Raw genomic sequence first — 27,347 nt, 5'->3', positions numbered from 1 at the left:
GTTGGGGCTACAGAATTGAGGGGTATGACAGGCAGAGAGATTGAAAATTGGAGGAAAAGTTACAACCATCTCACTCTGAGTCATACTTCTCATTGGTTTATTATTATCCACCAATAAATTAGAGGATAAACCTGCAGCCTGTGGCAACTTGTTTTTCTGGATAAAAGGATAATGGCATAGCAGTATAAAATGATAACACAAAAGTAGATATTTCTTCGAATGTCGTGGTGGAATGCAGGATGGGGGAGGAGCAGCAATGTAAATGAGAGGAACTTCAATCTTGCAACATCAGCAATGAATTAAAACTGAACTTCTGCAGTCCAAAGTAAAGTAAATGATGGGATTTTTAAAAAAAGTCTATACATGTGAGTTAAAAAAAATTCTACAATAAAATATGTGGACACAGTTAAATTGATCTGCTTGACTAGGATTCAGCTCATTATAGTATTTTAATTGCAAAAGGAAAATGAGTTTGACCAATTTAATCAAACTTATTAAATAGAAACCTGTTGTGAAAAGTTAATTTCTAAAATTGAAAATAGTCAGTGTGTAAATAACTTTTATAAATGATCATTGATCTTTAAAGCCAAATAACTGGTATTTCAAATCAAACTTTAATTGTACTATTTTCCTTTTTTGCAGCTGAGCTGCTAACTTGTAATTGATTCTCTGATGGAATTAGTTTGGAATGAAGCAAATACTGCGGGGGAAAAAACATGCCAATAGCCTTGTAAGTCTACATAACCCTGATCGTGCAGGGTTTTATTGGCTTAATTGAAGAAAAATGCTGGCAAAATTCAGGAGCAGGGAAATACTACTTTATATTGGATAAAGGAGAAACCTGCTGATGGAATGCAGCAGTATTATAATGGTGTCGGCAATGAAAATAATTAATTGATATGATTGCCACCTTGGCTCCTTTGTCATTCTTGCATGACCCACTATTATTTTGGAACTGTTATCAGATGTTAGTGTTTGCTATTCTCCACAGCAGCACACAATCTCTGAATGTTCCACATTACTGAACAGACATTTATTTCACTTATAAGGTTAAAAACAGTCACTATATAGACAATCAGTTTTTGTAGGAATGTGCTCTTACAACTCATTTTTACATCTAATGGGTTCTCTAGTCCTATGGAAAGAACAGAAATACCATTTAAGTATTCCTTTGAGTGCATTTATCAACTCTTGCACCTTCTCACAGCTTGCTTTGCTATTTTAGCACAATTGTGGGCATAAATTTCAGTACGAAAAACTTATAATTCGCAATTCCCTCATGTGAATTAACTAATTTTTCCTACATTTAAGAAGGAAAAAAAACATGTTTAGCAGCCAACACATAATTAAAAATCAAACAAGATTTAGGTTCAAGTTTTTCAAGATACTTTCTTTTATAATATTTTGGACTGTCCCCAGTTTTACCTCAATTCCAACACAGTGCAATAACGACTCTCCACTCTGATTTAGGCAGTAGCTCATTTTCTGTAATCATGGCAAAGTTGAAGATGACAATGACAAGCTGCGATGGCAAGCTTCTCAGAACTACTTGGTCGCAGAATTTAGCGCAGGATTTTAATTGTAACATTTTTCTGCATGCAGAACTGTCAGCGCATATGGCAAAGCTTTCTGCACATTTCCAACAGCTCTTTGCCCTCTGATGTCCAATGCCAAATCCCCACTTCATTGTACTTTTTAAAAAATATTGCCATCTTTTGCTATTAATACCAGCAGATTCCATGTTTTTGTCAACCCAAACTCATTCCAGTATCTTGTAATACCTCGGAAATTTTCAACACGCCACTTCATTTGCCTTTAACTACAGTACTGAGGCTGAAAACTTCTGTGTATTTCTAACAGATTTGACATTTTCATACGATCTTTCCAAACAACTGTTCTCTCCCTATCTGTAAACCGGAAGTCGAATGTGAGCATTTTGGTGGTCCAACAATCGTGGTACTGAAACAGTCTCGTATCCTTTACCCAACATTTGTTCTTTAATGCAGGGTGGGTGAATATCATTAATCAGATACTCCAGTGACTGCAGACTACTACTGAGAATAGAGGTGTTACATAGCGTTCTACTGGAGACACTGGCAAGTCCATCTGAAGGCTGAACAACAAGGTCGCGATGCCCATTCGTGAGGTCCTGTGGGTTGTAACAGTCACTGTCTGGTGTCACCAATACACTATTCCATGGGGCTGCTAAATACTGCCCTGTTGAAAAATTACAGTGCATGCCCACACAGTTTAAAGGTGATGAAGAAATTTTTTCAATAGTAGGTGCTAAAGTGTATGGTCTTGGAACACCACAAACCTCTGGTGATTTACTTAATACTCCTCCCCCACCACTGCCTGAATACATCCGGATCTGTTGTTTCTGTTGCCATAGCAAATAATCCATTCCATCTGGGTATGCCCCTGCTTTAGGTCCTGCTGCAGAAGCTAAACTTGAAGCAGTTGCCAATTCTGCACCTCCACGGCATTCAGGTACAACAGTGCCAGTGTATACCACGCTTCCATTGACCATGCTGGTAAAACCATTGACTGTATTGCGGCTGGCTGTAGCTGGGCTTGGATTGGTTATTATAGCACCCTGACAAACAGCAGCTGAAACCTGTTGTGATGCCTGAGCCTGGCATTGCTGGTTGATCTGGTAGATAATACTCTGAATGGAAGGGAGATTTGACGGCTGCAGAGCCAGGCTTCGTCCTCCCAATGGAATAACAGATGTGGCAACTGTCACATTGGGTGGAACCGGCCCCTCCAAAGATTTCTGGCTACTGTGGTAACTTAATTGCCCAGTACACGATTGACTCTGCGCTAAAGTGCTTGGCACTGGGTAGGTTCCAATGTTGCTATTTCCGACTTGTGCTGGAGACATTCGTGTCCTCTTGCCATCTGTACTTTTCACTACACTTTTGCCATGTACCTTCACAATAGCTAAGAGACCTTGATATGCTCCAGAATGTACAGGATACGGACTGTAGCGTTGCCCTGTTGTGTCATAGCCATTTACAGTCCTGCTAAGGTGCTTATGCTGAGGAACCCTGATATTTGTAGGAAAGATCTTGATTGTGAGTGGATTGTTCGCCACCTTCTGGGCATAAGCATCAAGTTCAGCTGGACTAGGATACCGTGGAGAATGAGTGGATCTGACCGTCTCACCTGAAAAAATAAAATACAGAAATTAGGGAAAAAAGAAAACAAACCTTTAAGTGTCCACTGCTGATACTTGCCTCTGGTACACCTAGCGACATAAATGGGATTTGAAAATTATATAAACCAAACTTAAAAAGGTGTCAAAGTTTGCCGATAGTGAAATATATATACCTCATTACTGGAGTATTCCTACTTTCAAAGCAAGATAAATATCTGTGTACCATTCCCAAGTAGAATCAGGGCTATACAAGAAAAATCCTGAGACTGTTTGTCAACTAAAAAGCAAGATTTAATTTAGAAGAATCCAGGACATTGGAACAGAAGAGTTATAACATAGTATTGTAAGGCTGTTTAATTCTGGTGGTTTAAAAAGCCCAGAATGTTATGATGTTATCATTCTTAAAACAAGTTGTGGAAAAAAAAGGTCAATGTGTGTTTTCATGACCTCATATTCAAGACAATTTTTGAATTAATATTCCAAACAACTCTTTAAAGATTACAGAACTGGTCATTCATGTGGATGTTGAGAACATTTGCCAGAATCGACATTGGTTAAGACTTGTGTATTTCCCCAAAACAAGATACATAATACATACAATTTTATTTCAAAGTCAACAATATTTTCCCTGAATAACATCATGTCCTAAATTGTGCCCATATTCTCAATCTATGCCTCATTATCAGGTCGTCTGACAATTTAGAAAAGGGTAAAAAAAAAAGCCTTGGACTGCAAACATAGATGAATTTTTAAAAAGAATCACTTCCATTTCTACCCAAGATAGTCAACTAATTTATCAAAATGTAACAAAAGGAGCAAATTATGTATATTGACCACCCAATAGTAGAATCTTAAATTTGGAAGTGACAGTCCTCCGCTCCTTTTAGTTTTTTGAAGATACGCTTTAATTAAATTTTCCTTGCCATATATTTGAGGAAATAAACAATTTTTTTTAGAATTCATAGTTTTTCTCTTGCCAGTCCTATTATAACTAATTATAAATATCTTTTAAAAAACCTTCTTTGTCAGATACAGGTGTTAAGGAAGGGTGCAGATTTAGTGGCGGCTACACTGTTCCTGCAATAACACATGCAACCAGACGCCTTGAGCTCAGTGAGCAGACTAGTTTATCGCAGGCTGCTGGGATGCACTTATACTCCTAGCCCAGATCTGGCTGAGAACCGGGCGTCACGTGGTCCCAAAGCGCAGGTTTCTGAGCCCAGAGCTGGAAGGAAGGAAAACCCCGACGGCGCCATTTTAGCCGGCTACCCCGCCGCGTGTCTTACAAGCGGTGAGCCACCACACAGCCCACCCCAGAACTGGCGCTAATGTCCTTTTTTGCCGGGCGGCTTCACTTCTTGGGCTGGGCAATGACCACGGGCTCGGTGGGATTGAGGTGCGCTGGCTTCAGCCTGTCCATGGTAAACAGCTCATGCCTGCTGCCAAAGTCCAGCGTGAATATCGAGCTAGAACAGTATATAACCCTGTACGGCCCCTCGTACGGTCGCTGCAGAGGTGCCGCGGTCAGGCCCCGCTGAATGAAAATGAACTCCGCAGAAAGCAGCTCGCCAGGAATGTGAGACGGGCGGGTGCCATGCCTGAGCGGTGGTGGGGTTCGAAGGAGTCCAAGTGTGCCCTGAGGTGAGAAAGTAGTTCGTGTGGCGACCGCTGGGGATTGAGGCGCATTGACGAACTCACCAGGTAGTACCAGCGGCGCACCGTAGACCAGCTGAACTGATGATGCCTGCAGATATTCCTTGGGAGAGGAGCAGATGCCCAGGAGCACCCAAGGCAATTCGTCCATCCAGTTGGGACCAGTGAGGAGGGCCATGAGCGCCGACTTAGGTGGTGGTGTAGACGCTCGACCAGTCCATTGGCCTGCGGGTGGTAGGCCGTGGTGCGGTGTAGCTGTATCCCCAACCTGTTGGCGAGCTGTGCCCAGAATGCAGATGTGAGCTGGGCGCTCTGATCGCTGGTGAGGTGAGCCAGGACGCCGAACCGGGTGACCCAACCATACAACAGGGCTTGGGAGCAGGACTCGGTGGAGGCGTCTGGCATCGGGATTGCCTCGGGCCAGCGAGTGGTGCAGTCCACCACCGTAAACAGTTAACAGTTACCCCGGGAAATGGGTAAGGGCCCGACGATGTCCACGTGAATGTGGCTGAACCGTTCCCGGATGTGCTCGAACTCCTGTATGGGCACCCTGGTGTGCCTGTGCACCTTGGACGTCTGGCAATGGGTGCATGTTCTGTCCCAGCCCGCGATCTGCTTCCACAGCCCATGCCATATGAACCGTTCTGCCATCATCCAGACCGTGGACCTGATGGACGGACGTGAAAGGTCGTGGATGTGACGGAAGACCTGCCTGCACCACTGCTGGGGAACCACTGGTCGCGGGGTGCCCAAGGAGATATCGCACAGGATGGTGCCTTCGCCGCTTGGGAGTCGGAACCGCAGGCCAGTGATGGCGGTCTTGAAGGCCCTCATCGCCTCATCAGATTCCTGGTCCCGGGGAAAGCTGGTCGAAGTCGAGGCTGGGCGTCAGCGCGCAGATGGCTGGTCGTGAGAGTGCATCAGCAACTACGTTGTCCTTCCCCGCCTTGTGCCGAATGTCGGTGGTAAACTCCAACACAAAGGAGAGGTGACGCTGCTGATGGGCTGACAGGGATCCTTTGCCATTGCGAGCGCCTGGGTGAGGGGTTTGTGGTCGGTGAAGATGGTAAAAGTCTTCCCCTCCAAATAATAGCGGAAATGCCGCACCGCCAGGTACATGCCCATTAACTTGCGGTCAAAGGCACTATACTTGGGTTCCGGCAGGCAGCTGAAGAATGCCAGTGACTTCCAATGCCCATTCACCTGCTGCTCCAGGATGATTGTGGCAGAGTCATCGACAGAGAGTGCCATATGCAGGTCAGTGTGCGGGTGGGCGAGCATGGCGGCCTTCGCAAGGGCATCCTTGATGGCCTTGAATGCAGTGCAGGCTTCTGGGTTCCAAACGAGCGTCTTGTGCTTGGCTGCGATGAGAGCGAACAGCGTCTGGATGATGCGTGCAGCTCCCGGGATGAAGCGGTTGTAAAAATTGACCATACCCGCAAACTCCTGCAGCCCCTTGAGGCTGTTTGGGCATGGGAACTCCCTGATAGCGGCAACCTTCGCAGCGGCGGGCGTGGCTCCTTCGGCCGTGATGGTATGGCCCAGGAACTGCATGGACTCTTTCCTGAACTGGCACTTGGCCAGGTTGATGGTAAGGCTGAAGTCAGCCAGCTGAGAGAAAAGGGCACGTAGGTGGGCCTTGTGTTGCACCCGGTCCTTGCTGGTGACAAGGATGTCACCCAAATAAATAAAGACGAAATCCAAGTCCCTCCCCACAGAGTCCATAAGGCACAAGAAGCGTTGTTCTTGAGCCCAAACGGCATGCACAGGAATTCGAACAAGCCAAAGGGGGTGATGATGGCTGTTTTGGGTATGTCCTCAGGGTGCATCGGGATCTGGTGATATCCGCGCACCAAGTCAACCTTGGAGAAGACCCTCGCACCGTGCAGGCTGGCCGTGAAGTCCAGGATGTAAGGGATGGGGTACTGGTCAGGAACGGTTACCTCGTTGAGCCGTCGATAGTCTCCGCAGGGACGCCAGCCGCTGGAGGCTTTCGGGACCAGGTGGAGCAGCGAGGCCCATGGGCTGTTGGACCGTCAAATGATCCCCAGCTCCAACAGGTGCGAAAACTCCTCCTTCGCTACCTGGAGCTTATCAGGCTGGAGCCGGCGTGCCTTGGCATGAACCTGTGGGCCTTGGGTGGGGATGTGGTGGAATACCCCGTGGTGTGGTGAGGCAGTGGAGAACTTTGGCTTGAGAAGTGTTGGGAACTCGTCCAAGATCTGCTGGAACTTGTCTCTGGGCGTGCTGATCGTGGCCATCTGTGGTTGCTCCGAGCAGGAGGCCTGGAAGGTACAGGCGTCCACCAGCTGCCTACCTTGAAAGTCCACCAGAAGCCCTTGTGTGAGGAGTAAGTCTGCACTCAGGATGGGAGTCAGGAGGGATGAAACAGTGAACCTCCACATGAAATTCCGTTGGCCGATCTGGAAGTGGACTGTCTTGTCTCCATATGTCCGGATTGCCGTTGAGTTGGCCTAACGGAGGGGAGGTCCACGAGGTCAGTTCCTGGATTCGATGGCCATGGCCAGTATGATGCTGATCAGGGCGCCAGTGTCAACAAGGAACTGCCGGCCCCTGACTGAGTCCCGCAAGTAATAGAAGGCTGTGTCTTTGGCCAGCCTCCTGGCTATCCTGGTCGTTTCACTGGAACGAGCCTTGGCTCCACTGCGCTGGTGGTAGAAGCAGAAGTCTGAAGCAGATGGTGTGGCCTTGGTTATGCTCTTGGGAGCCCCTGCAGGGGCCGGGTGCTCTACCGCAGTGCTAGGTGTGGGCTTGGCATGGTCGTGCCCGTGCCTCGTGACCTGCTGGACCACTGAGCCTTCCGAGAATCATGTGAGCCATAGCTCTTGGGCCTTCTGGGTGACCTTCCTCGGGTTAGTGAAGCTCTCCTGAACCAGCAGCGGCCGGATGTCCCCAGGCATATGTTCGAGGAAGATGCACTCAAAAAGTGGGCAGTTGGTGTGCTCACCCATGAGCGCGAGCATCTCGTCCATCAATTCCATCGGGGATCTGTCCCCAGGGTATTGAGGTGCAGCACGCTGGTGTCTGGATAGTCTGAGGGACCCGGTAAGCACTCGCTTGATGGTCTCGTACTTGTCCTCAGCGGGTGGGAGCTGAACAAGGTGCAGCAAGCATCTAGTGGTGGCCTGGTCCAGGGCAGCGACCACATGGTAGAATTTGGTCATGTCGGACGAAATCTGGCGGAGGTGAAACTGGGCCTCCGCGAGGACGAACCAGGTCTTCGGCTCCTGAACCCAGAATTCGGGCAGTTTCACGGCTATAGCGCTGATCCCAGGCTCGCTCAGATGGGTTTGAACTAGTCGGGGTCACCAATTGTAGTAGGAGCTACACTCCTCCTGCAATAACACACACAACCAGACGGGTTGAGCTCAGTGAGCAGACTAGTTTATTACAGGCTGCTGGGCTGCTCTTATACTCACAGCTTGGACCTGACTGAGAACCGAGCTGGAGGGCTCTGACGTCACCTGGGCATCACGTGGTCACCAAGCGTGGGTTTCTGAGCCCCAAGATGGAAGGAAGGGAAACCCCCGACGGTGCCATTTTGGCCGGCTGCCCCGCCGCACGGCTTACAAGTGGAGCTGGTTCGCCTGCTTTGTGGTGAGCCGCCACACAGAGATAATTTTCCTTTTTTTGAATTACCCAAGTCATTTTTTTCAGATATTTACAAGTTAGACATTTTGTTCAGTCCAAGCTTTCTGATTTTCCACAGATTTCTGAAACAAACATTCTTGATTTATTTTTTCACTTCCAATTTTTTAATAGAGGCTCACTTTCAATTATTTATAATAATTTGATGGACGAGAACAGCTGCACTAGTTAAGATTAAGACTTGGATTCGTCACTTCCAGATGAGGACTGGTACATTGTCCTAAATCTGATTAAATCTATGCATGACATTGTTTATTGCAATTCAAAGTGGTGCATAGAAAACATATTTCAAAAGTTAAACTGACTCGCTTTTATTCTGATATTGATCCAATATGTGATAAGTGTAAAATTTTTGAGGCTTCATTGATCCATATGTTTTGGGTTTGACCTAGTTCAGAAATTTTGGGAATTTTTTTTTCAAACTTTATCTGTCATTTTTAAGGTCAAATTAGTACCATGCCCCTTAATTGCTTTATTTGTTATTCTCAGATGAGGAAATATTGTTGACTTCATCACAGAAGCAAATTTAGCTTTTACCTCAATGATAGCTAGATGAACAATTTTGATGAAATGGAAAGATAGCACACCACCTACTCATACTCAATGGTTACAGGACGTCATGCCCTCCTTAAGTTTAGAATAATCAGATACAATGTTAGAGATTTTTGCAAGAACCAGGGACCATTCATAGATTACTACCATAATTTAAAGTATTAAGGTGCTCCTGAGCAGCATTGTCTGGTTTCCACATGTCATCTTTCATTTCCTATGTAGTTACAAGTTAACCTTAGTTAGAGGGAGGGGTTTGATTAATGGGGGAAGTCCCCTTTTTTGTTTTTTTTAGATATTTTTGACAAAATGGGTTGGATTAAGAATGGTACATACAATTTATACTATGTTTGATTAAGGTACTATATAAGGTACTTATAATTCAGCCCATGTATTGGATTAGTATGTGTGTATAGTTTTTAATTAAAATCAATAAAGATATTTAAAAACAAAATATGTTTTTATGATATAGAAATCTCATTTTACTAAGTTGCCACAGAAAATGATACAAATTATTTCACCCATCTATTAGAGACACACAAGAGAATGATTTAATGAAGTGTCGGAGAACTGAAACAGTACACCACTGAAACTAGTTAATCCTCTTCAATCAGCTTGTTCACTCCATCATCAATACTTGATCAATGTTTAAAAATATGTATTTTGATAGATTTTCTTCATAATAGTTCTCTCATACTCTAAATGTCTTTCTCATGTGACAATTCTGCCTACAAAAACCTAGATGGTCCATGCCTGTGGGGCATTGTCTAAATAACAAATCATTTCCCATGCTGGATTTCTCATAAGGAAGTGGAATAAGACACCAGCTGATTATGAATCCTTTATCCAGTGGGTGATGGTGCCCAAGAATTACTTTTGCTGAAGTCAGCATATGCAACAAAAAATCTGAATCAATTGTAGTCTGCAATATACCTTATCATTTTTTATTATTTAATGCTATACAGTATCTTCATTCTTTTAGATGTTATGTTAGGATAAATGGCTGTTTTAAGGTGGTCTTCATTGCCTGGTGCTGTGAAAATGTGTGGGAGGCATCGGAAGAAGCAAAATGTTGACTGAAGCAAAATATTTAATTTTCTCGTTGTAATGTTCTTTACAATTCATTCCAGTCATATCAGCAATGTGGATTTTATTGCCTCGGATAGACTGAGTTTATATAATGACAACATAATGTCAGAGACAGTGTTAAATTAATCACTATTGCTTTCGTTACACTTCTCAAAAATGTACATCTATCTGGTAAACAAATGAGACTGCCTGTCCAACCCTTTACCTTCATTAGAATCACGTAAATGTCAGTTAATCTACTGCTGAAAATGCTTTTAGTTATGCATAGCCTTAAAAAGTTAAAAGGATCCCATGTCGAGCCTCCGAACCCCCAAGTTTCAAATTGTTTTTATCCTACCCACATCCTGCTAACAGTATAAATTTCTCCTGGAAGACACAAGCTAAACAGAAATTAACATGATCACAACAAGTGAATTAAGACCTCTGAAATTATTCAGTATTTTGCAAAGATATTTTCAAAAATAAAATCAACGGAATTGTCTTCATTTTACTTTCTAAAATAAACAGTTTCTAGTGGCTCGTTTTTGTATATTTTTTAAACAGATACAGATCAATTTATATACATGCTCATTGCTGCTATGGGTTTTTACAATATAGAAATTAAAGAGTTTTATAAAGTGTGTTGAATGTCAAAAATTTAGTCAGATGGCTGTTTATGTAGAAACTCAGATTAAAAATGATATAATTTACAAAAAAATGCTTGATTCAAGATCGATATATATATTACACATATATACACACTTTTCTTTCCATTATTTGCAGTTTCTTTTTACCTTCCAAATACAAAAATCCACTGTTGTGTAAATTAATCTGTAAACATGAATGAATGAATGAGCATACAAGTCACACAGAAGCAGAACACTTAATCAGCCCATCATAATGCTCAATAAAACTCCTGGCTTTAACCATTTAAAGCCACACTGCCCAGCAACGCAAAGCACCAAGATCTTTCTGCTGGTGTCGAACTTACTGCTCAGGATACTGACTTGCAGGGCGATGTCCCCAAATAGGAAAACCACATTTACAGGTTCTAAAACCAGACCACTTTTGTGTCTCCAAAATTAAATTAACTGCTGGATTGCTGATGGTCCTGCACAGGAATATCTAACTTTGCTTTTTTCCAATCAACAAACACTGCATTTTGGAGTCTATTGATCTGATTCAAGCCCCATTTACTTAATTTGCAATATTTGTTCATTTGCCAAACAGTTGTGTGAGTTGGGGCTAGGGAATTAGAACCTTGGTGAACATCATAAAATGGACAAGTCTGCAGCCTTTGTTTTACAGCTGGCAGTGGGAACAAATAAACAAAGGAGACCTTCAACAACTTTAGCAATTGCTTACTTATCTGCAAATTTAATCAGTGTATACTGACCTCTTGGATACACAAATGCTCTTTCACGTTATGACTTCCACTAGATGTTATTCTGTGATTAAGGATTTCCTCACTGCACAAGGGACTTTTTTTTAAAGCAGTAGGAGGTACTTTGTAGACATTTTGCAACATGCAAATCATATCAGTTCTTGAGCTAGATGTTGATTGTTTCAGCTAAAATATGTTAATCATAAAAAAAATCAGATGAAATCTATAGGATTTCTGAATAGCAAGAAAATTAATGAGTCTGTAATAAACATCACTATTGCCATTGATGGATGCATACTACAAAACCTCATTTGGACATTTGTTAGTGAAATGGTAATAAAACATTAAATATCCCATTCTTTTATGTGATGTCGTGACCATCATCCTTGGTTGATCTGCTTTCTTTAAGTGCTACAGCACGTGATAAAATATTCTCTCTTTTAAAATTATTTTTATTGAGTTTTATCATACAACCATACATTATAAGCCCATATAAATATAATATACATTTGGATTGGTATATCATATAGAAATAATAATACATGGACTTGTATTCCAATCTAAACATATAATGAATAGTAAAAAAGAAAAGGAAAGGAAAAAGAAAGGAGAAAAAAAATGCTGATTGTAAAAATCTAACCCCATCCACCAAGGTTGAAATTGGTACTCAAGCAGACTCTACATCGAGCAATGGCCTCCAGAGATCTGACGAGATGTCCACTTACTGTACCGTTGCACCTTGATCATTCCAATTATGAAAGTAAGCTATAAATGGACCCCATCTTATTGAAAGATCGTAATCTTTCTGACATTATATCTGTTTTTTTCACAAACTTAGAAAGGACATAATATCCAGTAACCATTGTCTATGGGTGGGTGGAAAGTCCTCTTTCCATTTAAGCAATATTCCTCTTCTAGCCAGTAATGTAGAAAATGCTAAGACCTGTTTTTGGTTTGACATTAAATATACGTTTACCTCACTGGAGAAGCCAAATATTGACACTTTTTTAAAGATATTATCAAATTAGGCATTTTATTTATTCTAAACTTTCAGTATTTTCTTATCTTCCAGATCCAAATTTCATAGAACTTTTTGAATTACAATTTGTACATAAAGATATAATATCTGCCTTATATTATAAAATAGTGAATTTGAAAAGTCTCTTTAATTTGGATCAAAACTGAATGGGAGAATGATCTCAATATGTCTATTTCAGAAGATGACTGAATTTAAGTTTTGGCACTTATTCATGTCTCATCTCTATGCACAGTTTGATTCAATTTAAAGTGGTGTATAGAGTACTTTTCTCTAAATCTACCCAGATATCAACTCATTGTGTTACAAAGGTAAAAGATTTGAAGCCTCTTTGATACATATGTTTTGGTTTAGTCCCAATTTAGCAGAATATTGGAGAGCTATTTTCAGAACATTTTCGGTCATTTTTAGGATCAATCTAGAACCATGTCCGTTGATGCAAAATAGATTCTTAGAGTTTTTTTTATTCAATCACAGCATGTATTTTCTTGGTTGACTTACTGGTTATTTACTAACTTGCATGAGAAAACAGATTTCAAAGTTTTGGATCACAAGCAATGTTGCAGAAAAACAGGAGTAGTTATTATTATCAGATAAACCGAAGAAAGCAAGCCCTGTCAATGATGAACAGCACCAACAAGGCCTTTTTCATGGCCAAGAGCAAGCAGGATCCAATGGTATTATGCGTGGAGATCAGGCATTAAAAGCCTGGAGTGGCTCATGAAAGAAGAAAAGGAATATTTATTTAGGAGAATTTACTCATAAGCTCATAGGAACACCATACAGAAAATCCAATTCCTCAAGGCCCGTTAGATGCCACGTAAAAATACATTTCATAAAATAACAAATTTCATCCTCTTTGAACAATATGCAACCTAATAGTACTTTTATGTTATACAATTCTAAAATGGCTTTTATGCATGAACCTTCAACAGGGGTACGGCTAACTGTCTAATAATCAAAGTAAGAGCAAATGAACTTATGATTGGATTTGGAATGAGTAATCGTCACCAAAGCAAGAAACTGTAGACATGGCTGGGAAGCGGAGATAAATGGTCAGTTAACCAACCTGGATCTACACTGCAAGAAGCTGTAGACATGGCTGGGATGGGGAGATAAATGGTCAGTTAACCAACCTGGATCTACACTGCATGGAACTGTAGACATGGCTGGGAAGGGGAGATAAATGGTCAGTTAACCAACCTGGATCTACACTGCAAGAAACTGTAGACATGGCTGGGAAGGGGAGATAAATGGTCAGTTAACCAACCTGGATCTACACTGCAAGAAACTGTAGACATGGCTGGGAAGGGGAGATAAATGGTCAGTTAACCAACCTGGATCTACACTGCAAGAAACTGTAGACGTGGCTGGGAAGGGGAGATAAATGGTCAGTTAACCAAGCTGGATCTACACTGCAAGAAACTGTAGACATGGCTGGGAAGGGGAGATAAATGGTCAGTTAACCAAGCTGGATCTACACTGCAAGAAACTGTAGACATGGCTAGGAAGGGGAGATAAATGGTCAGTTAACCAACCTGGATCTACACTGCAAGAAACTGTAGACGTGGCTGGGAAGGGGAGATAAATGGTCAGTTAACCAAGCTGGATCTACACTGCAAGAAACTGTAGACATGGCTGGGAAGGGGAGATAAATGGTCAGTTAACCAACCTGGATCTACACTGCAAGAAACTGTAGACGTGGCTGGGAAGGAGAGATAAATGGTCAGTTAACCAACCTGGATCTACACTGCAAGAAACTGTAGACATGGCTGGGAAGGGGAGATAAATGGTCAGTTAACCAACCTGGATCTACACTGCAAGAAACTGTAGACGTGGCTGGGAAGGGGAGATAAATGGTCAGTTAACCAAGCTGGATCTACACTGCAAGAAACTGTAGACATGGCTAGGAAGGGGAGATAAATGGTCAGTTAACCAAGCTGGATCTACACTGCAAGAAACTGTAGACATGGCTGGGAAGGAGAGATAAATGGTCAGTTAACCAACCTGGATCTACACTGCAAGAAACTGTAGACATGGCTGGGAAGGGGAGATAAATGGTCAGTTAACCAACCTGGATCTATCCTGCAAGAGATCATAGTTTGTCCCTTTTCAATAGGGAACAATTTGTGGTCATAGAGGATATGGTTTAAAAATAACACTAGAGGAGGTTACAGTTTGGTTTTAAGTGTGATATGAAGAATGGTAACATTATCTTATTCAAATGTGAAGGCTTTCTGTCACCTAGTTGGAGAGAGAATATCAGGGCAATTTCACGGATGCTTAACATTGCTTCTAGACTATGCTACAATGAGAACATGGTTCGTAACTCAAACAATAAATCAACAAGAGTCTCAAAGAAACAGAAATGTCAGTTTAATGCAATTTTACACATGAACAAAATGCAGCTCAAAATAAAATTAAAGTACTGCTACAATAACTATTCTGTCAAGCGAGTGTGCTGGTGAAATAAAATAAATGGAAAATCCCAAATAACTGCCATTTGGATATCTGCTTTCATGGTAAAATGCTGTAAAAATCACATTTGTTGCTTTCATTACTCTCTCATTCTGAGTTCATTCCAAGTTTTCAAAAGACCATTAACTGTGAAAAGTGAATACATTTTCAACATGAACACATCCAACACTCCCTAGATATTTAAAACTGGTAGGAAATTAAACTCCAACATCAAAAAAGTATAATTCATGCTGAGACAACAATCACTAAATTAGATTACTTTTGAAAGTATGAAAATTTTCCTTAAAACTGTATTTAAAATGTAGCTTCATCTGAGCAACACTACTAAACAATGTAGAGTGTAGAATAATTTAAAGTTGAATCTAGGTGATATAACCATTTAGTTTAAGAGCAAGGAAATTTAAAGTTCCTTCGTGGTAAATAAAAAAATCAATTCTATAGAAATATTATTTGAAGTTTATTCTTTATCTGCTGGTTTGACTTAATTTAACCCCTGGAATCTCAGTCCTGTGTAGCTGGAAGTCCAGGAAGCTTCCAGGGTCCTGGGCAAGAAAAGGTCGAGAAACCAACTAATTTCTCCGAGAAAACCATCATCAAGATCATAGCACCATAGGTGATTCACAGGAAGATAGGAAAGAAGAGAACAATACTTATGGGGGATGTTATAGTTTAGACAGAAGACACGCATTTCTGTGTTTAGAGACTTTATTCTTAGATGGAATAATTCTTTCATCTTCCTGCTTTCAGGATTAATAATATGATTGAGTGGCTGTAGGAAATTTTGGATGTCAAGGATGCAAGGCCAGAGATGATAGTCTACATTGAGACCAAATACATGGATAAGAAGAGAGACGAGTTCCTGCCTGAAGATTTTAAGAATTGAGGAATGCAATTAAGAAGAGGAGTTGCATGTATAATTATCTCCATAATAAATAGCATGAATACATTTATGCCAAAGAAGTGTAAAGAAATGTTGAGGGGAGAGAACTTTAGATGCTTTGGACCAATTCTGAGGATATGGGCCATGTACAAGCTGAAGAAGCTCAACAGAAGCTGACCCTAACCTGTGTAGTTTAACTAATTCGTTAGGGGAATGTGTTTTTCAGCCTTAGAGAAGGTACACAGTTCTAATGTTTATAATTCACATGCACATATGCAAAAATATATGAAAGAGAGTTGGTGTCCTACAAGTGTTGCTGATCATATAGGATTTAGAGATTGCTGCAATAATAGAGATATAATTCAAAAAGGGCAGAAGGAGCATCAAATCTTACTAGATACCAAGTGATGATGAAGGACAGGGAGGTGAGAAATGGATGAGAGCAGTATTGATAAAAGGAAATACTGCATTGTTGCAAAGACATTGCCTTGAAAGGTCACCAATAAGATGTTTATAACGAAGAAACTATAAAGATTTGATTACATGGAACTACTCTATAGATTGCCAACTGGTGAGAATAATGTTGAGGAAACCAAGATAGTTTAAATGCGATAAAGAGAGAAAGGAGTTGAAATGTGTTCGGAAAAAAACTGTTGATCAGTTTTTAGTTGAATGAGAGAGGAAGCATTGATTAAGCTTCAAAATGGAACATCTAGGAAACAGCAATAAAAATCTAAGCTTGGCATGCATAGCTATAATTGAATAATTGGTAGTGAGGGGTGAATTTATAACATTATGAAGGGCGTAGGGTAGATAACCACAGCTGTTTCAAAAGTAGAAAGCACAGACTTGAGGTGAGATAGGAAAGATTTAAAAGGAATTTGAGGGACAAGTTTTCTTCTTTATACACACACACACACACACACACACACACACACACACCACACACACACACACACACACACACACACACACACACACACACACACACACACACACACACACACACACACAGTGGATACTATGGAAAAGCTTAGAGAGGGATAAGGGCCAAATGCAGGCATGTTGAATTAGAGTGGCTTGACATCTTGGTTGGGATGGACAAGTTGAATCACTACTTTCCATGGTGCCAATATTTACAAATCTAATAATCTATCATCCCTATCCTTCAGCAAGTGATTCATCTCTTGACACCTTAAATGTTTGACTCCTTATCTTCATGCAAGGAGTTGAACACCTGTATGTATACATAAACAACAGGTCTCTGTGACTTGATCTTCTAACTGCACATGGAATATGCTCAAACAACGATGTCTTTCATTTAAGAATCATCAGTAAAATTTATAAAATCTCTAACAATTTCATATCCTTATCAAAAACATTTAGCAAAGGTTAGATTAACTCTTGAAATAACTCCTTCAGGAATGATACTAGAAGCCATTCCATTAAGGAACAATAACAAAAAAATCCATAGATCTTGAATTCTATCTGCTGCTATAGTTTGTGATGAAGGCAAGTAATAGCGGGCAAAGAGATTTTAATCTGTTGCGGCCTTCTGCTAAACAAAACCCGCCCAAGTGCCCTTGGTGCATATAATGCAAAGCTGAATTGATTCTCCAGGATAGATTGGTTGCTAAAATATCTCTCTCCCTATCCTGCAAATTAATATCTCCATTTCAATCAAGATTTTAAAAGATGGCCTATCAATTACCAATATTGCAATACCACTCCTGAAAAAGAACTAATTTCCAACAAGGAAAACCTCATTAAACCCAAGGTTTATTGTAAAAATAAATACAGCTCTTTCTTATTGATCAATTAAAAGGTCATCATGTATTAGCTTCTAGGTTTGCAAACTGTAAACCCTTTCAAGAAATTCATCTCTTCCAGCACCAGACTAAAAAAATTGTTATCAACTAAATAGTACCTTCTGTGCCATTAATCAATTCTCTGACCTTACTGCAAAACCAGCAAGACCTTTACATTGTGATAAAGGCATGATTAAACTCTTTTTGATCTGTCATGCAAATTCTAAAATGCCTTAGTTGCTAAATGAATCCCAATAAATAACAAGGATATATTAACATTCATTTTGAGAAATCTTAAAGATTAATTGGCAATGAGTCAAAAATCACTCTCTGTCTAGTCTGGCTCTCATTACATTGACCTTTTTGGCAAACTGAGTATTGAAGATAAATACATACAATTCCCTCCTTGCTGTGGCAGCCTACCACAAGAGTAATTTGTGTATAAAATGCAAGCAATTGTCAGTTACCATGTCACTAATTAGCTGTCAAAAACCTTACATTTTCATTCGTAGACCAGAGAAAGGAAGAAATATGTTCATGCAGAAGGAAGTATTGTTCAACAATTGTCAGGGTGTTGACATGCTTCCATTGGCGATTGTACAAGACTCTTATAAATATTTGACTTAGTTCAAATTTGTTTTATTAATGTTAAATTAACCATTAATGTTAATTTTGGTAATTAAAAAATCTTCACTCACTAAGATACAACTATTTTCAATCTTTGTAAGTGCAACTAAAATAAATTCTTGGGATGATTATATGAATGTGCACCATTTTTATAATATATGCCTGAATGTCATCCTGTGATTTTGATTGACAGGATTATATGTCCATTTTCCATCTTGCCTTGCAGATGAGGTAATTTGCCACTCTCCAGACCTTACAGTTCGTCAAATTAGACTTTTATGTACACAGTAATATAATTGTCTTTCAAATGGTAGATATTTTCCTAAGCAGAGAGAATTCTGTTTCATCAGGTTGTGTAATTAGTTGAAATTAACCTCAACTTGATGAAGAGAAACCAACAGAATAGCTTTTAAAGGAATTTTTGGGGGAACTTTATTTTGGATTGATTTTGGTATATGTCTGAAGCAATCAGAATCTCTGCTACATGTTAGGCAGCAAGGTAAAGGTTAACTTTAATTGTTTCTTTTAAAGAACACATAGATTTCATAATTGACATTAATGTTTTATTTAAAGAGTCACAGGAGGTGAAATGCACATAAAATTTATATTTTTAAATTTAGACATACAACATGGTAACAGGCCCTTTCAACCAATGAGCCCATGCTGCCCAATCACACCCAATTGACCTACAACCCCTGGTAGGTTTTGGAGGGTGGGAGAAAACCAGAGTCCCTGGGGAAAACCCACACAGATACAGGGAGAACGTACAGACTCCTTACAGACAGCACAAGATTCCAATCGCTGGTGCTGTAACAGTGCCGCGCTAACCGTGCCACCCATTCTAAAGCCTATGGTCCTGGTATTTCCTTGTGGTCTCCCATCTGAGAACTGACTAAGCCTAAGCCTGCTTAGCTTCCACAATCAGCTAATAAATAGAGGAACAAAAAGTGTAGTGGGTGGAATTTTAGGCAAACAATTGGGAAACTCAGCAGGTCAGGCAGTATCCAAGGAGGGATATAATCAGTCAAGCCCCCTCCCTGATGCATTCCCCTCTTTATATACATAATATCACTGCCTTTTTATTTTAGACGATAAGTCCAGGGCCACAACCGGATGCTCCAAGTGAAGCTCTACAAGCACATCACCCAACCCAATCTACTGCATTCGGTGTGGCCTCCTCTATATCAGCGAGTCCAAACACAGATTGGGTGACCTCTTTGCTGAGCACCCAATTTGTTCTGTTTGTGCACCTACACTTGAACTTCCTATAGCCAACCATTTCAACTTCCCCAACCATTCCTACATAGTTATGTCTGTTCTCTGTCTCACCCATTGTCAGGCCAAATCTGAACTCAAACTTGAAGAACGGATCATATTCCTCCTGAGCAGCCTTGAGTCTAAATGGTATAAATACATTTTTTCTAATTTTAGGAAACCCTCACCTCCATGTGGCTCCACTGTTTCCATCTCTTCTTTACCTACTCCCGTACTTATTTTTCTAATTAACCCCCTACTCTTCTACCTTCCCAGTGGTCCATCTCTCTACTGTCTCTCCACTTGTGTCAACTTCTGTCCAATACCCGATCACCTCTTGGCACCTCCCTGATTCTTTACCCCCTCCAATACATAACATCAGCCTCTTTTTACTTTAGTGCAGATAAAATGTTGTCTGAGCATGTCTGCCCATGGATTCTGCCTGTACCGACTTCCCCCTACAGCTCATGGTTTGCTGCAGCTAATAAATAGGTTTAGTACCAAATGTAATCCCAGCATTTGATATTAATTAAAATTCATGACTGTAAGATGGAGATCATTGAAAAATTTCTGCATTTGATGCATTCTCTAAAAATCTCTCACAATGACCAATTTTGAATCACTTGACCATATATATTTTTAATTTATTGACCAATTTCTGCTTGTCTTTCACTCTTCTGATGTTTTCCAACTTTCATCTTAATATTGATCAGCATGTACCACAATAGGTTTAGTATTTTGAATACCAAGAACAGCATTCTAAACGCAAAATTCTACATTGTGACCATTTATTATGAGTATGTACAATGAATTATGAGTGAAAAAAAAATTAATATAGGCTTTGGGGGGCACTTTTTCAGTTTTTACATTAAGCCTGACTGATTCAGAAGGCACTCTTTTCTATTTCTGGAAATGGAGTGGATTCTAGCTCTGGTATATTATGTTCAAAAGCATTTTCACATCTAGAGCTAAACTGTTTATTTTTTTCTAACAGGCTGCAATAGTTTGCCCATTAATAAAGTCTAGACTATAATGATATTTAATTTGCTGATATACAAGGCAGAAAACTAATTCCGTAGGTTCTGATGAGATCACAAACGTGTGAACAAAACTAGGTCATATGCTTTTCTTATTGTGGCTAAATTTGACAAAATATGGCTTTAATAAAACTTCTCATTCCGTTTGTTTCAATCCTGCAGAATACAACTGGAGATATATTGAAACTTCGAAGTATATCAGTTATATAATAGGGATCAACAAATGTTTAGCAGTTATTTAGAGCCTCAATTATTACAAAGAAAAAGGTCATGATCAGGTCATTTTACCAAAAATCTTGTCAACAAAACAAAAGTGAATTACATAAGAAATGGACAAGGCTAAGTGACTTAATATTAAAATTTGTTTTATTGATCCATTGACTGTCTATGAATAGACAACAAACACAAGATTAATGATTACCCAAGCTTTTCTGTGATAATTCGTTATTTGACAAGATCAAAATCAAATCAGATTTGAAAATGCTCAAAGCAACATTCTGCAATCCATGCAGATGATTCCATATAGGATTTTAAACTCTCTTCATAGGAATAAACCTATCAGAAGTAGTTCTATGGTTAATGTGAGTGTGGAAACACTTGCTCTGGATAACTAGTGCCAAGAAAACAGAAATGGAAAGTGCCAACCAGATCATCGAGCTGTGAATCACAGAGTCGTGCATTCATCCGAGAGACTATAGATGTGTGGCAGATTCCTAGTGAAAGTCCTCAAGCTCAAGATGGTTAGGGGCACGATCCTGCACAACTGTGATTTCCAATAGCTTCACCATGGGGAAAAGATACTAATACCAAACTATTACTGACAGCTTTTTCTTAAGATCTGATTTAACTGTCATAAAACTTTCTTGTTTCTGTACACAGAACACCTTGCAATGAAAGCGAACATACCTTCTTAATTGCTTGCTACATATGCATGTTTGGCTTTCAATGGCTGATGCGCAAGAATAACTGTATCCCTTTGGACATCAACATTTCCCAACCTATTACTGTTTTAATAACAGTTTGCCTTTCTGCTTTTGCTTCTGAAGTGGACAATTCCACATTTATTCAAATTATATGCATATTTGTTCACTTGCTCAAATTGCATAAATTGCCTTAAGGCTCTTAGAACCTCTCTTAAACTCTCCCACCCTCCCCGCTCCAATTCCACGTTGACAGCAAAATTACAAATATTTTTTTACATTCAATTCCCACAACACGTTCTGTGGCCCAAGCACTGATCCTTTTGATAATCCATTAGTCACTGCCTGACACCTTGAGAAAGTTTCATTTCTATTCTGTTTCCTGTTGCTCACCTAATCTTCAATCCATTCTAGTACATTACACCCAATCCCACAAGAGTGGGATGTGGCCTGGGATGGAACGTTTCAGTAATGAATAGCGACTGGGCGGGCTGAATTTGTTTTCCTTGGAGTGGAAGTGGCTGAGGGAGAGACCCAATAGAAGTAAATAAAATTATCATGGCGCAGATATGTTGAATGGAAATAATTTCCCCATTTCCGAGGTATCTAAAACTACAAAGTTTAACATAAGTACATGGGTTAGAGGAAATCTGAAAAAAACTGGCTGCATTCTGGAACGCACTGCCTGCGAAAGTGGAGGCGGGTATTCACATAAATATTTAATAATATATCCAGATGAGCATTTGAATTGTCAATGATGCAGACAAATTACTGGTAAATGGGATTAGTACTGAAGGGTACTTGAATTGCTTGACATAGTGGGTAGAAGGTCCTGCTTTTGTTTTGTATGATTCTTTGTATGTTAACTCTGAGCACACAGAAGAAACTTTGATGGGAATGTTGCAGTCTTACAAGCATGCCTGAAAATACATTTTGAAATCAAGATATTTTAAGTATAGGGATGAAATGGCAATATTTCCACCTCAAAATGTAGTTTAGACTGTAGATCTTGAAAATATTGTTATGCAAGCCATTGTTGAGGTTCTAAAAGAGTAACCAGGACAGTTTGCAGACAGAATTTGTTCTTGGAAGCTTGATACTGACAATGCAATATCCACCTCCCTCGGTATAAATGATTGCGTAGTGGCCCGCAGAGCGGGCCGACACAGCAAACAGCCGTCTAACACGATGATCGGATAGGCAGCACGTGGGATGAGACGTCTGCTCCCATAGGCCACAGGAAGAGCGATTGAATCAACCAATCACTGCCAGCCAATCGCAGGGGGTCCAATCCGGGCCCACACATCTGGGACAGTCAATCAGCAGCTGGCTTTGCTTAAGCCACACCCCAGTGGTGACACAGCCGGCAGCCCAATAAAGCCAGAATTAATTACATTCCCTTGGTGTTAGTCTTCTTTCAACCTTGAGCTATAACCCATTATACCTCAAGCTATAACCGTAGCGACCCCGCTATAATTGCGCCATTTAATCATTGCAATGACCTGACACTATTATTCAGCACCTTTTCCGATGAGTTGCAAATCTAAAAACTACTGTTCAAGTTATAATATTGCTCTAAAAACCAAGACATTGGTCAAAAAATTGAAAATTTTTAAGACTTCCCATCTGCTATTCCACACACAAAAAAAAACTAGGACCCATAAATCATATATTTGTATCAAAATAAATAAAATCACAGTAAGTCATAGAATCTCCAGTCATAGAGCCCACCATCTAAATAGTGTCCATCCCGCACTCATTTACACGAATTATACACTGATACCATTTTATTCTCCATACATTTTCAGCGCTCCTCCAACATTCCACCACCCAACTACACACAAGTAATTTACAGTAGCCACCTTGAACAGAACAGCTGGAGAATGAACCAGAACAGCTGGAGAATGAACCAGAACAGCTGGAGAATGAACCAGAACAGCTGGAGAAAACCCTGTGGTTATAGGGAGAACATGCAAACTCCACAGCGAAAACACTTGAGATCAGCATTGTACCTGGGTCGCTGGGGCTGTGAGGCAGCAAGTCTGTGGGTGCCACTCTATCCCGAGGTTTACTCCAGAATCTAGTTTCCACGGGATCCAATAAATCAAAAGAATCCAAATCCATTAATAAGGGAATTCAGTGGTTGTGCATTTTTAAACTCTGTAAAGTTTTGTAAAGATTACATTCTCCTTCATCAAATTATTCACATCTATGAGATAGCAATGACCATCACTGAGAAACTACACATTCAATTCAGAGAACTTCCATGAAGTATTGGATCCCACCAAGTTTTAAAGGAGTTGGTGAAAAAATATACATGAAAATATATAGTCATGGATGTATGGATTCCCTGTACTAAACAATTCAAATTCAGTCCAGGTATTTTTCTTGAACTATGATTCCTGTGCCAACAGATATGGTCATTATTAGTTTCAGGAATAATAATGCTGTGCCATCTTGTCACTAATATCTTGATGTATGATTCTCATTCAGCAACTGCAATGCATATTTTTCAATGCTTCCCTCATTTATCGATGTACAATGCTTTATAAATATTATTTATTGTATTAACATGGCCCAGTTAGAAACTGATACAAACCCATGTCATTAAAATAAATTGTTTGCAAAGCTAAACATATTGTTTTGCTGACTGAAGTCCTAGTCTCTAAAACTGAATACATTATGCAAATGAATTACCAAATTTATTCAAGTTTTACCACAAATGATATGAACAATTAGTCATTGTATTGCATTAGATTCTGATTACATACAATTAATTTCCAAAGGGGGGGGAGGGGAGAGGGAAGAAAGGAAAGCAGAAGTTATGTGTCAGGACATGTTATCACAACACAAAATAAAATCTTCTGACAAAAGACAATTAAGAAAAGGCTCATTTGCTAAGACAAACAAATATAAATGTTTACTCCAGGCAAACTCTTCTTAAAATTACAAGATTGCCATAATCACTGAACTTGAGATATTTACTTTTAAAGGAAACATTATAAAAGAAGGCGGCACATTGTCATCTAGTTATGCTTTTCACATGTTGAGTAGGCTGGTTTTATCACAGACGTTTGCAGAATTAGATTACCTCAGGGCAAGTAGTTTATTATCTGTAGTCAAAGCGTCACCACAAATACCATTCTACACGTAGAAGTGTCACATTCTATTTGTCTCCATGTAGTAGTATTAACAGGGCAGCAAGCCAGTAGTCAAATTCAGTGATCAGAGGACTAAATGAAAAATAAACAAGCTGGAAAAATAATTCATTTTCAGTTACATATTGTTAAATGGCCCCTTAATTTCCTACTTTCTCAATCTTTGCTTGAAAAAAAATCACACCTACCCACTTCAACATGAAAGTCAAGTCAGTTGGGAAAAAATGCAATCTATAGATGATATGCCAGAAATTCTTGTGGGGGAAAAAAAATATCAGGCATGAAAATATAACATGCTGAAAAGTCAATAATACACATTTCATCAAGACAGTTAGTTAACTGAAAGAGGCAATCACTGTCTTTGACAATTTTTTGTACCTTGTATTCAATTATAAATGATTGAAAATATCAGAAAGTAGGAGCTGGAGTTAAGATTTTAATAGTACACTTCATACACTTCAGTATCCTGTTCCTGCATTCTCCCCATATCTGTAAACCATTATCTGCATCCTCATTGTGAAGGCCGAACCAAAGTCTGTTTAATTGTTTGGCCGCCTTTGTTCCCAAATATAATTTCCCCCACCTCTGACTGTCACAGACATACATTTGTCTTAACATTTATTCGCTTCACAAATTTATAAAAATGTTCACTGTCAGATTTTTTTAAAGGTACCTTATCAGTTTACTTTCATTCTCCATATTTTCTCATTTAATTTTTTTTTGTTTTCTCCTCCTGTGCTGACTTCTAAATTGTTCCCAATCCTCAGGTTTGTTACTTCATGTGGCAATTTTATATATATTTATGGATCCAAGATTCCTCTGTGGTTGGGCTCAATTTCTAGACTTATTTTTGTGCCAGACAAGAATAACTGCAACTTTTCTAAATATGTATATACGTGAGTTATCATCTGCCTTTTAGCAAGCGAAGTTCCTCATTCTATCATAGCTAACACACTTCATACTTACCAAGCTTTCTTTGTTTAGATTAAGCTGATTCTGGAGTAGTAGAATTATAAATTAGAGTTCTTCTTAATGAGCAGCACTTTAGGGTTGTTCTTTCCCAATTCCTTTCTCAATGCATAATACCCAATCATAGGAAAATTGTTCTATAGTCAGTTCATCAATACATTGGTCTAAATGACACATCACACTCAAATTTCTCCTGCAGTTTTGTTGCTAATTCAAGTCTCAGAATCCAATGTTTTGAATTAGTCAGTGTAATTTAAAAAAAACTATTCTGTAAATAGAAATATTATTTGCAATTCACCTCATTTCCTCTTCTTTCCCTGCCAAATGTTCTAAAAGACAATAAGATAAATGACTGGTTTACAAACCTTAATGCTGTTCTGTAACTACTGTGCAGACAACCACCGATTGTCTACTATTGAAACAACAAATCCCAAAACAACATCCATGTTTCATTTCAAATGCAAGAATAATAATTCTGATATTTAAAGGAAAACAAAGCTCAAGGACAATGAGCATTTATTTGCAATTATCACAATGAGATGCAGATTTTCAAATATTCTGCACACGTGGAATGTAGACTGAGGTATGAATACAATTTACCATATATCCTTCAAGTCAGCAGAAAATAAGTTTATAATGCAAACAGGTGGTTAACTCCACACAAATGGGAATTCAAAAAGTTTATGCTTCATTGTCAACTTTTAGTTATTCCTATATTAGTTATTCCAATAATATAAAATGTACAAGATAACTCTCAAGGGCTTAGAGGACAAACAGGAGAAAGGCTGGCTTCAGAATCTTCCATGCCAGAAGAAATTCCTCACATGGTTGAAGTGGTGAGAGGCGTCCTGGATTAATGAATGCGCTGCTGATGTTAATACACTTCCCTCACACTGACAGGCTCAATAACTTCTCGGCACCAATTCCCAAAAGAGAGCATAAGCATTAATTTACACAAAGATACAAATTCAGCAGATGGTTGCGAATAAATCTCAAACTACACGAATAATTAAGAAGATTAATTTTAACCCAAATAGCTAGTAAAAGTATTCTTCACATATTTTGTTTATACTTCATGTCCCTATTACTTTCTTAATATATAATTTTAGCAAAAACATTTTGGTAAGGAGTTAATTAGTGACCACCAGAAGAGAATTTCAGTGCTGGTTCTCCTTTTAGCATTGAAAATAAAGGCATACTCAAAAATTATAAAGGGTAAATAGGAATTAATTATCTTTACTGGCAGGAGGATCTAATAACTAGATCATACAAATTTAAATAAGAAAAACCTCAATTGTTATTAAATAGATTAAACACACGGCCTTAAATTGATAAAGAGAAACTTTCAAGAGAGAATACACAATGCTAAGAGACTTTGAAATGCCGACGCTACCAGAGCTACTATAATAGCAGCACTGCTGCTGGTGAGGACGCTCAGAGAGTGGAGTCACAGTGCTCCTGCGGGGTCCAACTACCCAGTTCTATTGCTGTCAGCTCCGTACAGGCTTTAAATGGCAGTGACAGTGATTTTTTAAAATACTGCAACCGTGGGCCTGCACCCAAGAGGAGTATGATCGGCAGCAGCCAGGAGGGGTTGCAGACTCCAGGGAAGCAGAGGACTGGTGCAGGGAACCGACCCAAGGGTCAGTGACCATGGTGGCGGGCCAGTAAGGAGCTCTGAGGCTGAAGAACATAGA

At 39.7% G+C, this 27,347-nt stretch overlaps 1 protein-coding gene across 2 annotated transcripts in view; it reads right to left on the bottom strand.

Annotated features, from left to right (window-relative positions):
• Positions 1-600: 600 nt before the first annotated feature.
• The window catches only part of fam222aa (family with sequence similarity 222 member Aa), a 272,521-nt gene continuing 245,774 nt past the window's right edge, over positions 601-27,347 (bottom strand). For both annotated transcript variants that reach the window (XM_069932732.1, XM_069932733.1), the window contains one exon: positions 601-3,168. In XM_069932732.1, the coding sequence (XP_069788833.1) occupies positions 1,904-3,168 (1,265 nt within the window). In that variant the 3' untranslated portion in view covers positions 601-1,903. The remainder of the gene's footprint in view (positions 3,169-27,347) is intronic.

This window comes from Narcine bancroftii, chromosome 4 (genome assembly GCF_036971445.1).
Source record: "Narcine bancroftii isolate sNarBan1 chromosome 4, sNarBan1.hap1, whole genome shotgun sequence".
Lineage (NCBI taxonomy): Eukaryota > Metazoa > Chordata > Chondrichthyes > Torpediniformes > Narcinidae > Narcine > Narcine bancroftii.
The sequence above is the reverse complement of the archived record's forward strand: the minus strand, read 5'-3'. Positions and strand labels throughout refer to the sequence as shown.